Here is a 17,003-nt window from a genome sequence, read left to right on the forward strand (position 1 = left end):
GCCATGAGAAACAATCGATTTTGCTGATGCCACTAATTTTGGGGTACGCTAGACTCCCCTTATCTGAAGGAGATCTGTTCCAAGAATCCCAGTTGATGCCTGAAACAACAGGTAGTTCCAAACCCTATATATACTATTTTTTTCTATGCATACATACCTATAATAAAAGTTAATTTATAATTTAGGTACAGTAAGAGATTAACAACCATAACTAATAACAAAATAGGACATTTATAACAATATACTGTAATGAATCCTTACAGTGGCCCCCTGGGGGAGATATTTGTATTCCTATTTTATAAATGAGGAAACAAGGTAGAGCTTGGAACTAATCTCTGTTCTGTCTATAAGCTCATGCACATCTTCATCCACACCATTCCAGAAAGTATTTATGGTTTAAGAGATTGTCCTATTTACCCAAAACTCTTATACAGAAGCAATGACTGGCAAAATAGGTAATTCAAAATGCATTCCAATAACACAAGAAAGTTTTAAAATTAGGTTAGATCAGAGTTTCTTAATCCTGGCAGCACATTAGAATACTCTGGGGAGTTTTCAAAGGCCAGTGATAACCCTGACGCATCACAAACATGTGAATTAGAATCTCTTCAAATAGAGTCCAGAAGAGCTTTTGAAAATCCCCTCAAATGATTCCAGTGTACAGCCAGGGTGGAGAACCACAGTGCATATATAGAGCTTTATGTGAGTGACCCCTGGACTGAGTGCGAGGAATTCTCACATCACTGTGTAGAATCACAGTGTTCGCATATAACAGATGCTCAACAGATGAGTGTAGACTCATTGACTGAAATCCTGAAAGAGTTTTGAAATCTGGAAAGTTAAGATGATGTGCATTGGAAAGTTCAAGTACTGTACAGACACATCGTAGAAAGAAAAAGTAGGAGATACTGAAAATAAAATTATGCTTTCATTGTTAGTTGGTCAATTCAGGATTCCCTGCAAACTATTTTATGACACCATGATTTCAGCCTATCTTTATTTTAGTTATAATGCCTTGCATACCTTCCACATCCAAAGTGTTTCAGAGAAAACTACTGATATGGCACAGTGCATGGCAGTTGTGGTGGCTATTTTCCCTTCCCTTCTTCACTCCTCTCCTCTCCTCCCCTCTCTTCCCTTCCCTGCCCTTCTCAGCAAAGAAATTAGGGAGATACAAATAGAGCTGAAAATACTAATTTCATATATTAAAAAATTAGCCAAGCCCGGGCATAGTGGCTGAAGTCTGTAATTCCAGCACTTTGGAAGGTCAAGATGAGAGGATTGCCTGAGGCCAGGAGTTCAAGACCAGCCTGAGCAGTATAGTGAGACCACATCTCTATAGAAAATTTAAAAGTAGCCTGGTATAATGGTATATGCCTGTAGTCTCAGCTACTTGGGAGACTGAGGTGGGAGGGTTGCTTGAGTCCAGGGGTTTGAAGTTGCAGTGAGCTATGATTGTGCCAGTGCACTCTAGCCTGGGTGACAGAGTGAAACTCTGTCTCCAACATGTATAAAGCCTCTAAATGAAAGCGAGGAAAACACCATATATATATATATATGGTGTTTGTGTGCCTCCTCTTTCTCTTTCTCTTTTCCCCTCAAGTTGATAATGGAATTTGGTCCCCCAATTCTCAATTAAAAAAAACCAGGGCTTTAATATAACATTTTGTTTGTTCAATTCCTGTCTCTTTCAAAAAAGTATTTGAGGCTGCATAGAAATTAATAGTGTTGCAGAAAATTAATAAAATATAAAAAGAAGAGTGCTAAGATTTTGGAAAGGGGGATAAAACACTATGATAACCACAGGAACTTAACAGAATTTTGTGAATGAGTAAGAAATTTACTGTGGGCTTCCCCAGTAGTCAGGGCAAGAAATAAGTTTGCATGGTTGTCAAGTGCAGAAAAGAGGAAGTACATAGCAACTACTTAGGGGTGACAAAGAAACTTCTGCTTTGAGATGTTATAGGGGACGATGCGTGTCATGACAGCAGCATCCTTGACAACTGCTTCACAACAAATACAAAGTAGTTTCAATATTGCTTTTCCATGTAGTTGAAGACATAACTTGAAAGCCAAACTCAGTGAAGCTGATCTTCTAAGATGTTGAATTTGAGGAACTGAACTTATCTTTATAACATAACCTTTCTTTCTTCTTGTTCTTAAAATTTTAGTCATTTTCACTTTATTTAGAGGCTTTTTTTTTAAACATTACAGTGTGGATGAATGATTTCTGTTTTTAAACTACCACATTATTTTGCTTTTTCACCGTTAACTGTTTACCAATTGAAAAACTTAATATTTATTGGGATTCTTCGAGGGTCTGAGATCTGTCTGCCCTGTCTTGTTTTGGCCTTTGTTTCCCCTAAAGTGACACCTTGTTGATTGATAAGAGGCTGACAGACTTCAGGTAGTTACCCTGAAGGGAGTATAAGGCCAGGACTCACATGTGTTTTTCTTGGCTATGGAAAAGGAACACTTTCCTCTTAGGATCATGCAGCTGCAAAAGTAATGATGGGATTAAGTGGAGCTTGGAATCTTATGGTGCAGGTATAGGTATGGATAGAAAAACCACAAAGGGCTCTCTCTCTTCCAGTGTAGTAAGCTAGCAGATACCTGACTGTACAAAAAAAAACCTTGAATCCACATTTGGGAAGTTCCTTTAGCTTAAAGTCTTGTGCTAGCGTTGTCTGGGCCTCAGCAGCAGTGGTGAGCTGATTTGAACTGAATGGAGAAGGCTGTCTTATGCAAAATCTATTTGTGTAAACTTGCATTTCACTTGTTGGCAGCAAACATTAATGCTCGAGGACACAGTGCCACTCATTTCTGAGAAGCACCAAATATTTGACTTTTATCTGCATTCAGACAGAATCAGTTTCAAGTTGTTTCTGTAGCTATCAAACATAAATATTTTAGATACAACAAGCTTATGAATTACATAACTTATGCTATCATCCTTGGAATTATAATTTTTTTATGATATAATGAAAAATTTATTGAACACTTACTTTGCAAATGATATTATAATAACTACAGAGCAGGGGAATATAGCGTAAATAAAAGACATGGTAATAGCCTAATGTAAACTTTCAGTGTAGTTGAAAAGTGAATACTTAAATTAAATTAAATTAGTTAAATTATTAGAAAGTTGAATGTTTTTAGGAGAGAACTTTTTTTTATCATGGTTAAACATGAATATGAGTATGACTAGAAAGCTTGGGGTGACTCAGAATAAGAGTGCAATGAACTTAAAGAAAGGTTCAGAATAGGTAGATTTTAACCAAGTATTTAAAAAGACAATTAGCAAGAGTTAATAGAGATGAGTGAACCAGGAAAGAGAAGGATTAGGGTCATACCTTGAACATTGTCTTCGGTTACCTGGAAACTTTATGAGATGGAAAACTTGCCTGATAATATTTTTTATTACGATATAAAAATACAATCAAGAAGTTTACTTTTAAAACATGTATAAGGCTCTGGTGAATGGATTATTTATTTCAATTATTTGAAACAATATTGCAGCATGACAAAATGTTTTGAAATTATTTTTGACATATTTTATAACCACATGTGATATAAACGTATACACACATATACCTATATAAATGTTGTGTATGGCCCCAGTAAGTTCCTTGATGTTAAGATGATACTTCTTACAATTAATCTCCTTCATCTGTCATCCTCAGTAGGAGTGAGTACTCTTCGTGTGTTATTTAAAATTTTCTAATTCAGTTTATCATTTCCAGAATTTTACATTTAAAAAGGCACTTCTTATCACTTCTCAGCCTTTTGGCTAAGATCAAGTGTAGTATCCATTCTCACCAGTTTAAAAAGGCATTTTTTTTGCTTCTATTGAAAAAGTCTGAAAACAATATCTTAAGATATCTTCTGATCTTTTAAATTTATTATAAAACAAGTTTTGAATTTAATTTGGATAATTTTGCCACATTATTTTACTTATCTTTTAAGATAATTGGTTTTATTTATTTTTGAGAGGTTTCAAATCTATATTTTAAAAACTCTAAAAGTTGGGTCTTCCCTTAACTCATACACATAAAATAGCTCTTAATAATATTGTAGTCATGCCCCATTTAGACAAATTCAGTTGGAATTTGGGATAGTGAATTAGTCATGACGAAAGAAATTATTTTATAGTTTTTAATTGCTTTCATTCATAGTGTCTCTTCCAAGGATTCATTACCTTCTAATTCATCCATCTATCCATGCATTTATCCATCTATCTATCCATCCACCTATTTTTTCATTCATTCATGAAATATGTATTAAGGACCTACTATGTTCAAGGGAATGTGCAAGGGAATGTCTGGATGGGTGAGAAAGTATCACAAAAGTGAATACATCATGAGACTTACGACTCTGGGAGACAGTAAGAAAAAATGTTAATTTCTGTAAATAAGGGCTAAATAATGTGCTTTAGCAATTCGCAGATAACAAGTAAAATTTCCCACTTTTAGGGAGATGGAGTGAGTGTTTCAGAAATGCTTTGTCATTGAAGATGAGCTACTCAATTCTTATATTTTTGTGGATGAGGGAAGGTATATTTTACTCCTTTTAGGAAAACAAGAGTGATTGAAGATATCCGTTCTCAGCTCAGAAGGCCTAGAATATGCTAAGATTTTTCAAGACATTGTTAGCACATCAATGTCTATTTTTGGTAGTTAAAATACAGAAGTTATTAAATACTTACTAAAATGACAAAAAGTATATGAAGTTATCTGCCTTCAAAGCCCGTGTTCTTTCCTCTACTTCCTACTGAAGAAAGCTTAGTTACAATAATGCCATGTTTTTTAAGAAGTGTTTATTGTTATCTTTGCTCTTTGCTCATTTTTTCTTTTGTTTAATATTATTTTCAGAGGCAAAATCAGTAAAGGCCTGGAGGATTTAAAACATGTTAGTCCAGTAGGAGAGACATATATCCATGAAGGACTAAAGCTAGTAAGTTCTTTTACATTTGTAAATACAGAAGAGAATGCTTTCTTATTCTGTGGTGAAATATAACCCTCTAGCAAAGCTCAGTAACCTCATTACATATTTATCTTAAAGTTTTTTAAGTGCTTTTAGTTGTTCTAGAGATGAGACAAGTAGAAAAAATTATTTACTATGGTGATGAGAAAAGTTAAGATGGCTTTTGCCTTTTAAGGAATTTTCCATTTCCTTGTGGTTATATTAAGATTAAGCAGCCACAGCTAAAAATCTATATAATTTAAACCCAATAGTAACTACTCCATAATGTGAATATATGCATATTTCAAATAAAATAGTTAACACAAATTACCCTGTTTTAAAAGCTAGCCAGTAATATTTTGATTTTGTCAGACTTACAAATTCAGCTTGATGGAACATGCTGGTTAAAAGTTAAAATTAAATTGTGAGTTGGATAATTATTCTTCATTTTCAGGCGAATGAACAAATTCAGAAAGCAGGAGGCTTGAAAACCTCCAGTATCATAATTGCTCTGACAGATGGCAAGTTGGACGGTCTGGTGCCATCATATGCAGAGAAAGAGGTGAGTATTGAACTGAGACTATTCTCTACACCCCACTGTACATTGCTGTGTGTCTCGGAATGTATAGCTTGATATTTGAATAATTCACTTTCTCCCTCTCCCCTCTCTCTCTTTTTTTCTCTCTCTTTCCCTCCTCATTCTCCATAGGCAAAGATATCCAGGTCACTTGGGGCTAGTGTTTATTGTGTTGGTGTCCTTGATTTTGAACAAGCTCAGGTAAGTTACAAGAGATCTGCAAACTTTAATCTAAACCACATAATTGTCAAGGATAGTTTAACAAATTCTTTTCACTGATGACATTGTGACACTGGTTGATTGTTAAAGATTTTTTATAGAAATGGCTGTAGGTTTTGAGTTCTAACTTAATAATGTAAGAATTTTAATAGGTTTTGTTACTGAAAATGAAACTTTAAATCTCTCAATTGTTTGGTTTGGTAAACTAATATAAGGTAAACATTTGGCTTGAAATGATACACATATTTCTCTTTAACTTAACTGACAAAATGTTATTATATATATAATATGTAGTCATATTATTATAATGTTAGAATTCCTGTTTTATTTAGAATTTGACTCTCAGGTATGCAGGAATTTCAGAAGTCCATCTAATGGAAGTCTGATCATTTTTCTTATAAGACCATTTTTTTCATGAGATTTGAGGTTTTATATATTTGAAAATGTTTCACTCATGAAGTTATTTTACGTTTAAATTTTTGCTTAAGCATGGCTTAGACTCCTGAGTCTTATGCTGTTGATAGCTATTAGAGTTCTGCACTGTTTTGAAATTGCACTTGGGGCCAACTTAAAGGTACTCTGACTGATCTCAATTCATTTTGTGGTAATACATTTAGAGTAACACTAGTATCATCACCTTTAATTCCTGACCTTGAACACAGATCATACTGGTAAATTAATCCTGTGGAGTAATTTTTCAGATGAACATAACTGAAATGTAGTGAAGTTTATAAATTGTTGTATGTGTCAGCCACTCCTTAATTAAGTCTTCCTCTTCTTTCTAAAGCTTGAAAGAATTGCTGATTCCAAGGAGCAAGTTTTCCCTGTCAAAGGTGGATTTCAGGCTCTTAAGGGAATAATTAATTCTGTGAGTATTTCTCTGGGGGCAGGAAGGGCTCATAATTTTGTATATTTTTTTAAACTATAAGAAGTAATCTTAATATCTAGTGCAGGTGGTCATTATCTAGAGGAAAGAGATTAAGGAAGAGATTTGTTCGGTATTGAAGCAGTGTAATTCTAAAGATGTGCATTTTGTTTGTAACTGACATTTGGTATTAATTCCTGCGTGTTGGGCTCTGTGAGACTGGGTTTGTGGTTTCAAGTTTAAGATTTTAAGTCTCAGACACTTTCACCCTTTGATTATGGAGTTAACTGTCTTGATATCCTGAAAGTTTTATAGGTTTCATAGGAGAAATTTAAAATAAAAATTTGGATTGAAATATGTGATTACTCCCTTCTCCAAATATAATATCTGTTTTAACTGTATCAGTCAGGCAACTTGAACTAGTGGCTATTTGACTGCATTTGTTGTTCTTTCCATTTAAATGATTAATAGTTTCACTAGAGCACATAATATTTCTGTTTGGAATTCAGTTGTGCTGTCTCTGGTGATCAGTAGAATCTGGGCTATCCTAAACAGGGTTTGGGGAAGGAGAGTGATGAAATGCAAAGCAAAACTCCTGGGCTTTCATAGCTGAGGTTTATGTTTCATTTTACTGCCTTTTGCTACAAGCACTAGGAACAGTTGCTATTAAGTATTTATGATATTTTGGTAAACACCATCCTAAAACGGAAGTGAATAATATATATTCTGTAAGCCAAAGCATTGAAAAAAAATCTTTAGGGGAAAAAATACCAGTTTCTTCTAACATTTGGTTCTGGGATTTTAAATTTCTCTTTAAAGATCATGTTTTTTAGAAACACAAAGTGAGATTTATTGTATTTGTTTTTAGTAGCATGTAGGCCTTTAAAAAAATTAATGGAGCTTTTCAGAGAAAACATAATTTGGTTCCATCACTTATCAGTACGTCTAGTGGACAAACCAAATGTAAGTGCAGAATGGAACAGAGATTCAATTATTTTCGTAGTTTACATATATTGTTGCGTTAAGGTTTTAGGGAAAAATTGCAGTGTAAAAATAGTAAATAATTTTATAGCTGGATTCAGGATAAATAAAACTGATACAACTGTGATTTAAGATTTAAAATACAGGATACAGTACTGACAATGTAAAAAGGAGGATAATTTGACCCTCTAAATAAACAAATCAGTGGATTGTATTTTAAATAGAATTTTATTTTGCTCTGGCATTTGTAGTGATTTTTATAATTATACTGGGAAGGAGAGAGGACCTCTCTGGGCTATTCCTTTGGATTTTTTTAATATCTAAAAGGTTTAGCTCAGAATTACCCAGATGATGGATTAGGTTTCCAAAACTCTATTTTTATGGGTAATAGCTACAGATTTCCCCTTCAAGGTATTAATAGCTGAGTTCCAGATGACATCGTTATCATTGTTTTATTATGTTTGTTTGATACATTTAGTTTTTCTATTTTTATTAGGGAACCTCTAGAATGTAATTTCTAAGTATGGCCTTTCTTGCCTAAAGTTCTTGATGAACTTTAACTTATGTTGAAAGATTTAGCATGAAATTAGGAAAATTTGCATTTAGCCACAATTTGCCAACAAAATCTCTTGAGTGTTTGGAGGGAGATCATGGGTATAGTTTTCATGTCAATACAGTTAAATTTCAGCTATGTGCTCACAAAGGGAAGAGTAAATTATTCTTAGGAAAGTCACCTTTTGGGGATACACCATAGTATCTGGCAGAGTTGGCAGGTAGAAAGAAGGAGCCATTACAACCAAACCTGGTTTGATTAATGGTTGAGATTTTTATCAATGTGATTGATAGTTTGAGATTTTTGCCCACTTTGTAGAAATTAAAGGCAATGTAAACTTTCATGTATTTTCAAGGGCAAAGATTGCTCCATCCCTCATAGTATACAAAACCTATAATTTTGCCTTAAATTTGAATGGACTTTATAATTGCATAGTACCATCTGATTTTAAATAATATATATTAGATCTTTAAAACAAATATAGTGTTTCTGTTCCATGATTAGGAGAGATAGAAGAGACTATATTCTTTATGATTTATCAGACTAATGGGTGAAATTGTACTGTGGAATGTATTTACATAAAGCTAAGCCAATAGAAGAAATAAAAAATTTTAAGTCTTTCAGATATGTGGCACTATGAAGGCAGAATATTTGCTAAATTGATAAATAATTTTTTTTCCTTCTCGTTGTTTTTTAAATACATCTGGCCTCATTGTCACTGCATTAATTTTTATGAAGTTAATCCTTGAAAAAAGTTGACAACATGGTTTTTATTGTTTTGTTTGTTCTCTCTCCCCTCTAAAATCCAATGACCAAGATGGTCTGGTCCCCTTAATGTGTAAGATATCATATGTTGTTAAGATATCATTTGTCTAGAATTAATTCCTTAATAGCAAAGATTAAGAAAGTTTTATTTTGGAGCCTTTCTTCATGGTAGTTAAAAAAAAAGAAGAAACACTGTAGTAGCTCTGCTTTTACAACTCAAAAATCAAGGGGCTGAAAAAGGCCTTTGCTATGAACATCCTGCATGTTAAAATTTTAATGCCTTCTCTAAAATGTACGTGATCCAGAAAATCATTTAAACATTCTATTTTAATTTTGGGGAAAATGCATTGTTTTAGTATTTTTAGATTTCTATCCAGGCAAAAATGGTATGTAACAGTTTTGGGGAATATTGATGTAATTTCCAATCTTAGCTAGTTGCATATGAAGGTTTATAATTCATTATCTCAAGTATGTACTGGAAGGAAACATTTCTTCTTTTTCTCCTTTTTTTCCCTCAATGAGCTCATTCTTTCATTAGTTCATTTACTGAGCCCTTACTATTCTTAAGGCATTGTGTTATGATTAGAAGAAGGATATAAACTTGAATAAGACATATTCTCTCTAAAGGGGCTTGAAATTAATGATTATTTGAGGTTTGGAGTATGGTAGTCCCCTGAAAGTTTTACAAAGCCTTGTGGACATTTAGAGGAGGAAAATTTCAGTGAGTCACCTTAGGGGATAAGAAATAATCTTATAACGCAATTGGTGTTAAATGCCAATGTGACTCTAGTGTAAGGTGACATAAAGACAGGAGAGGTTTAGTTATGTGAAGTTATGGGAGGCCTTTCATTGTGAAATTTGAACTGGAGTCTGACAATTGGGATAGATTTAATCAGAAACAAAGAGCACAGAACTTCAAGAACTATCTGGGCTGAGTGGCTGAGGTGTAGGCTGGAGTGTGATTTGGCTAGGATCATGGAAGGTATGGGGGATAAACATTGACGGGTAGCCTGGATTCAGATTATGGAGACTTTCACATACCTGTTTTGAGAATTGGCTCATATTTCATAAATAAGTAGGAAATTATGGAATATTAATTTAGAGCATGGGATTTATATAATGGCCATGCAGGTTTAGGAAGAGTACTCTTATAATAATGTACAAGATGATTTGGAAGATGATGATGTGTTATAAGTATTTTGCTGTCATCCTTGTGAGACACGGTGAAAGGAAGCCCAGCATAGTGGAGACAAAATGCAGTCGGGAATAGGAAAACCTGGGTGTGAATTCCAACTCTGTCTTGCCAGGTGACCTGGGGTATGTCCTGCAATGTAATCTCTCTGAGTTTTAAAACCCTCAGTCAGATGGGAATAGTGATTTCCATTTTATTGTTTTATTTTTTAAATTAAATGAGATAACAATTGAGAATGACCTAAGTCAGAAGGGCTTGGCTTTAAAACATTTGGTAGAAAGCTAGGCATGGCAGGAAACTAATCCAGGGCTAATGATGGGGCTCCTGATCCTTCTGTAGGGCAGTCCACTGAGAGAGATGACCCCCAATCTACTTAAACAAGGTCTTAGGTACAAAAGGACATGGCACCGACATGTAAGAGGATCAAATTTAGCATGTGAGTCATGACAACAAGGATTTTTAGATAGTGTAGCACACAAAGTCAAGCATTTGGATGTGGTCTGGTATTAAATCCTCAAGCCGTAAGATCAGGACCTAGCCAACAGCTTGGAAACAAAATTCAGTATTCCCACGACAAAAGCTATGTAGAATTTCTGGACCCCACATTCAGAGGAGAGACACAATTCCTGTGGTGGGACTTATAGTACTAATTAGAAATTCAGAGAAGAAACTCAGTAGTTTTGAAAGAAACAATGGATCATCATAATTCCTTAGGGATTATTCTTGGCACTGGGATTCTGTCTTTCTCAATGAAACTAGGTCAAGGATCATGAGGGAAGCACCTAATAACCTCTTTATTCTGGCAAGCATCATGTCAGGAACAGGGGCTAAACCTCCAGGTGTAAAATCTTTGACTTTTGTTGAGCTGGGCTCCGAGGGACATGGCAAATATTAGCTGTCAAATGTTAGTTATTGTTACTATTAGGATGGGCAATGAAACTGGAAGTAAAACGTTAAATTTGGGAAGCATTAAAATATTAGTAGAACTTGAGAGCTCACTGGCTATAGGGTTCAAGAGACAGAGAGAGGAGTCAAAAGTAACTTGGGCATTCTGTCCCTGACTAAGATGAATGACTAAGAATAGAGTGCAAACTGTTTTTACAGAGGGGACAAGAGGGTTATTGTACAAAATGGAAGAAGGCATGGGGCCGAGGGAGAAGTTGATTTGAGCTTGAGAACAAAAGCCCAGTGGAGGATATCCTTTAGAGAGTTAGAGGCCAGGTGGAATGGAAAGGCTAGAAAACCCTAGTGTCATTATGCTTCCTCATTTTCTTTCTCCCCTCCCGTTGTCCACAGACACAAGCACATATATATGTTCTCTTTTTTTACTTTCCACTTCAGATTATCTTTAAATCCTTGGAATGTTAAATTATTTTTGTGTTCTTGGGAAGGTGATTGCATGACTTATATTTGAAAATGAAATTTTATTTGAATTACTAAAGGTCAGACTGAGATGTGAGTACCCTGTGGGTTCTAGTTCAATGTTTCATAATGCAGACTATAGAAGAAAACATTAAAAATAAAAGAAAACCACAGATTGGTGAATAATATGGAAAGAATAAAAATCAAAATGTTCTGTGCCCTTCCTTGTGTAAGAACAGGACCATGGGATATTTCACTATTTGGAATTATTCCCACATTTTTTTTTTGTAAGAATACCTCAGAAAGTATTAAGCAGAAAGAGATAAATCAGTTGTGAAGCATGTTTTATAAATAACCCTGGTCCAAAAGAATTGAGAACACTACATCCTAGGTGATGGTAGTTAATGCCAGAGTTTCTAAGTCTTTAATGGGAAAGTATACAAGCATAAATAGAGAGGGAACAATCATCCATACATTTAGGACATTTAAATAAACCTGAATTAGATAGTTTCTAAAGGGAAAAGTGAAATTTCGAAAAGTCCCTACATTCATAGTGCTGGAGATATAAGTTTCATTTCACTTTTGGAGTGAAATTTTTTTCTCAGTAATGTCTGTTGTTGTTTGTTCTTAGAAAAATATCTAAGAAGAAAAGTGTCTGACACTATATTTTATATTGTCTAACACTATATTTTAATGGAATGAGAAGACATTTCAAACACATTTTCTCTTAAGGCAAATCATTTTCATAGAAGAGGGTACCTAATAAACACTCTGATAATACCTTAGCTTAAGTGATTTTAGCACACTCTGCTATGAATGTTGACCACTTAGTTGTGAAAACTTCTATTTGTAAAATTACGGTTTGATGAAAAACTTGAAGTCTGAGCAACTATAAAGATACATTCATAGGAAAAACAAAAGTGGTAGGACTTACTGGAAACTGGAAACCAATTTTCAGGACTCCTGTTAAAAAGTGCTGGCTATAATGTAAGAATAACTGTATATCAGATTATTCTAGGCTTCTCTTTGTCCAAGGATCATTAGCGCTGAATGTAGATGAGGTATTTCATTATAATAACTTTCACATTAATGGTATGAAGGTTGAAACTCTATTGCCCCAACTCCTGGTTTTTTTTTTTTTTAACTAATGCTTAATATAGTGTTGGGTAAGTAGTCATTGCTTAATTCATATTTCTGAATTATAAATAAATAAATCTATGCAAGTTTTTAAAAATATTCTTATATTTTTATAATATAATTATGGTATATTGGAGCATTAAAAATTAACCTCTGATTCCATGTGCATTAGATAAATAAATAAAATGAATGAATAAAAATCTATGCAAGTTCTTAAAAATGTTTTTATATTTTTCTAATGTAGTTATGGCATATTTGAACATTAGATACTTAACCCCTGATTTCATATAAATTTGATTTCATCCTCATATTTATGTTTCACTGTATTAAGACTCTTTTGATTTCACATGAGAAGAACTCAGTTAATACTAGTTTAAGGAAAAGAAAAATAGAATGTTACTGGCCTGTAACTAGGTGGTCCAGAGAGGGAAATTACCTCAGGTACAGCTGGATCCAGGGAATCGATCATGTTGTTAGGGTCTTCTCTCTCAGTAAGTTTTGCCTATGTTTCTATTCGCCTCATTCCTTCTTTAGATGAATGGTGGTGAACCGTAATTGCAAAAGGAGGCTTACATGGTCTTCAGCAAGTACATTGGAAAGTGAGGGGTGTTGTCTCTGCATCAGTACATAGGGTCCCAGATGAGAACTCTCATTGATTCGGTTGAGTCATGAGCTCATTCCTGTACCAATTCTGTTGGGGGCAAGGGAGAGAGGGAGAAGAAGGTACTATGATTCACAGCCTCACTAGGACCACATGGAGTGGAAAAGAGTTTCCCAAATAGAAAGGGGCACTATTCATAGAAGTGTAAGGGTGCAAAAGTGTCCAGGGTAGGAATGAAAAAATCAGTAGTGATGACAGCTCACTATATTCAAATACATTTAAAATATTTTGACATATATTCTAAGAAGACACCCCATTCCTCCGAAATCACACTTGATAATAAACATAGAAAGTTTCCTTTAGATTATTCATTTTATTAATTGATCTTATTTTGGCCTCTACTGTCCAAAGCTATATTTGTATTTGCGTGAAAATATTCCCTAATAATATTATTCTTTTCTTTTTTTAAAAAAAAAATTTGGTTGGGACTGCAGTTTAAGAAAATCAAATCCACTTTGAATAAATAAGTACAGCTTTGTGATAGTTTGTGAGAAAACTAAACTAAACTGATGACATTTGGCTACACAGATAAAATTAAATTCCAAATTTTAATTTCTTAACATTAACCTGTCGGACTGTAAAAGGAGATGTCCTGTAGAGCTTTACCTGCTCTTAAAAGCAGATTTAATTGAGTGGAAGGAAATTGAAAAGGTGGAGAAAATGGTTAATATTTGTGACCAAATGTACCATTTGGTTTACATTATGAGGGAAAATGTACAATTTCTCAATTATACTTCATTTTCCCCAAATATGATAATTCTCAGTTTATTCAGAAGCATTTGTTGGGTACTGGGCTGTGTTCAAGACACTTTTCTGTGTTTTGTGTTACCAAAATGGATATGGTCCCCAGACTCTTCAGAGCTTACAATTTTTAGGATGTGTGTTTGGAAAATTAATAGAAGAATTAATAAAATATTTTTTCTATTATTGTTGCATAGGGAAACATTTCATTAGCCATCTTGGATTTCTAAAAAATCAAATGGAATAAATACAGACTTAGACTGCATGGCAGGTATACTTCATGTCTTAGTAAAACAAGAAAGTGGGCAAATAGGGCTAATATAAAATGTTTGCATCAGAGTGAAAATTATGCCAGGAACAAATTTCTTTAAATTCTGAAATAGTCTATTTATTATTATTTTATCTCATAAGTTCAAGGCAGTTTTTATAGGAAGCTTATTTATTTTCTAAGCTGGCATTAAATGATTATTTTGAGTTTGTGGTGACCAAAGACAACAACAACAACAAAACCAAAAAGTAGAGGCAGATAAATTTGTTTCCAATCACAAACCATCCATTTTTGGAATTTTTTCTATATTGTAATGAAACAGCAAGACTGCTAATATGATTTATTTTAAATATCAGAATTGTGAGATGTGGAAGAAACTAAATTTTTAAAAAAGATTTATTATATGGGAGTATGTTCATCAACAATGTAATCAGAACTATCCATCTGTTTTGTTTGGAGCTCAGAAGACTAAAAGACAATGATTATGATTTACCTTCTTCCACAGATGTCTTAGGGTAAAAGTTTGTTTAGAAATGTGTCATGTGTGCTTTTATTGCTTGCTTACTTGCAAGGCAGAAGAGAATCCATATTTAGAAACTGGTCAGAGTGGTGTGTGCTGTATTGAGCAACTGATATTTTGAAGCTCTAAGCATTTTTAAGGAATGAACTCAACCAAAACATGTGATTATAAAATAACAATTGCTCTTAGTTGAAGTATTACCCTTTAGAGAAAAATATATTTGGCTGGGATGTTTGGAAGCCACAGAAAAAATAAAAATCACACATCTGAATATTAAAAGGTAAAAAGGAAACAAGACAAGAGGATGAGAAACACCTTTCCAGTTGTTTTTGCTGCTTATGCAGTTGGATGTCTAATTACTAAAGCTTCATTTTGTTAGTACCTTTAAAACTAATACTTTTCATATATTTTTTCCTGATTTAAACTTGAAATCTTTTTGTATTGGGGATGAATCCTTTAGTGTTTAATGCTGCTCAATGAGTCAAGAAAAAAAAACTTGCTTTTTTAGACTTTATTACCCTTACCAACATTTTCTGACATGCTGTAGGTCATGGAAATTGGCAGTTTCCATCTGTTAAGGACACACCTAGAGCACTTGTAAATTATTTGTGATGATCGGTTGCCAGTGATGTTATAGATCCAAAATCAGTGTCAAAAAATTATTGCTGAGATGAATATTTAGAATTTTTAATAGATTTGTAAAAATTTTGGAGTACTTTAGGTAGCATATGTGAATGTATATATAAAGAAATAATCTATTTTGGGGAGGAAAAAGCCTTATTATTTAGAGTTGATCCCAAAAAATGTTATTACAGAGGAAACCATTTAATGGGATTTAATACCCCTTTTCTCTTCTTATATATTCTACCTAAAATAAGACTTTAAAAAAAAGATAACACATATCTTAAGTTTGTTTCTCTTCAGGTTGTTTTTGTTTTTGTTTAGTTTTGCATCTGGTCCAATATGCCTTATAGGTACTATTAATTACCAAAATTTGAATTTATCCAAATAATTTTTTCACTATGCATAACTGAAAATGTGATTTGATTAATTCAAATAGCTTCTCAGTAAGCTCTGTATCTTTTTACATGCATTACTCTTAGTATTATGTGCTCCGTTTTTTATCTTATAGTCATAATGGCCATGCTTCTTATTAAAAAGTTTTGCATTTACTTTTTAATTAAATAGAATAAACATTCATTGAGCAGCTGCTATTCATAAGATATTGTGCTATATACTTTTTGTATTAGATTGAATTTTGAATATGTGGTATTATTCATTTTAAAAGTTTTTATTTCATTCTTCTGGAATGGGCTGCGTTCTATTTTCCAGATATAATATCCTTCCTGTTGCCACTTAGAAATTAGAAAAAAAATATGGATTTTAAGATATATCTAGGCTTATATTAATTGTAGGAAGTGTTTTTGTTTTGGTCAAGCTGGATGGTTGCTCTTCAAGTCCTAAGGTCTAGCTCATAGATGTTTCTCTCAAATTCAGCATAAACTTCAAAGACAACATAGGTCCTAAATAATATTTTGATTTTATCTCCCCATCTTAATTTATTGCATGATAAATTATTATCTTGGATCGACACCAACTACAACTCTCCACAAATCCCATATTATTTTAAACACCAGAAGAAAAGGCCGTAACTATATCCATTGTATATGTTTTTCAGGCCATGATATTGCTTTTATTACTTCTTATGTGTCTTACATTTGTTATTATAGCATGTATCTTTTATGTAAACATATTCAGGAACTTACAAGATCTCAATCAAAGTATGATTCCACATGTATCATGAAATCTCTAAGAAAGAAGAAATTAAGTTAAGGTTCTCACAAAACTCATGTCTTCTGATGATTCCTGGTTTTTTTGCTATGGATGTTTCCTTGACAATACCAGCAATTTGTCTTTACCATCAGTTATTATTCAATAGTTATAAAAACTTGATTGTAACCATATAGACAAGCAAGATAAGAAACTTCTTTGTAGCCAGTTGGATTCTTGGAGTATTTGTTCCTCTGACTTCGTGTTGGTTCTCAACCCCCAGCAAACCTTGCCAATTCTGATTCTAGAGTGAATTTCTGCCTCTTGTCATGTAGAAAGGAGATTTGGCCTTTGGTGAACCCATGCAACCTGACCATATTATACTAGATATAGACTCGATGCAAATTAATTTGGGACATTCCTAGAGTGT

The 17,003-nt window shown here is 33.5% G+C and overlaps 1 protein-coding gene and 1 pseudogene across 6 annotated transcripts in view; both read left to right on the top strand.

Annotated features, from left to right (window-relative positions):
* Positions 1 to 17,003, top strand: part of ANTXR2 (ANTXR cell adhesion molecule 2) — a 153,419-nt gene that overhangs the window by 12,895 nt on the left and 123,521 nt on the right. For all 6 annotated transcript variants that reach the window (XM_063610338.1, XM_055297211.2, XM_063610337.1 and 3 more), the window contains exons 4-7: positions 4,872 to 4,953; positions 5,417 to 5,524; positions 5,672 to 5,740; positions 6,546 to 6,626. In XM_063610338.1, the coding sequence (XP_063466408.1) occupies positions 4,872 to 4,953; positions 5,417 to 5,524; positions 5,672 to 5,740; positions 6,546 to 6,626 (340 nt within the window). The remainder of the gene's footprint in view (positions 1 to 4,871; positions 4,954 to 5,416; positions 5,525 to 5,671; positions 5,741 to 6,545; positions 6,627 to 17,003) is intronic.
* Positions 3,771 to 3,895, top strand: LOC129492460 (uncharacterized; annotated as a pseudogene).

This window comes from Symphalangus syndactylus, chromosome 10 (assembly GCF_028878055.3).
Source record: "Symphalangus syndactylus isolate Jambi chromosome 10, NHGRI_mSymSyn1-v2.1_pri, whole genome shotgun sequence".
NCBI classification, from domain to species: Eukaryota; Metazoa; Chordata; class Mammalia; order Primates; family Hylobatidae; genus Symphalangus; species Symphalangus syndactylus.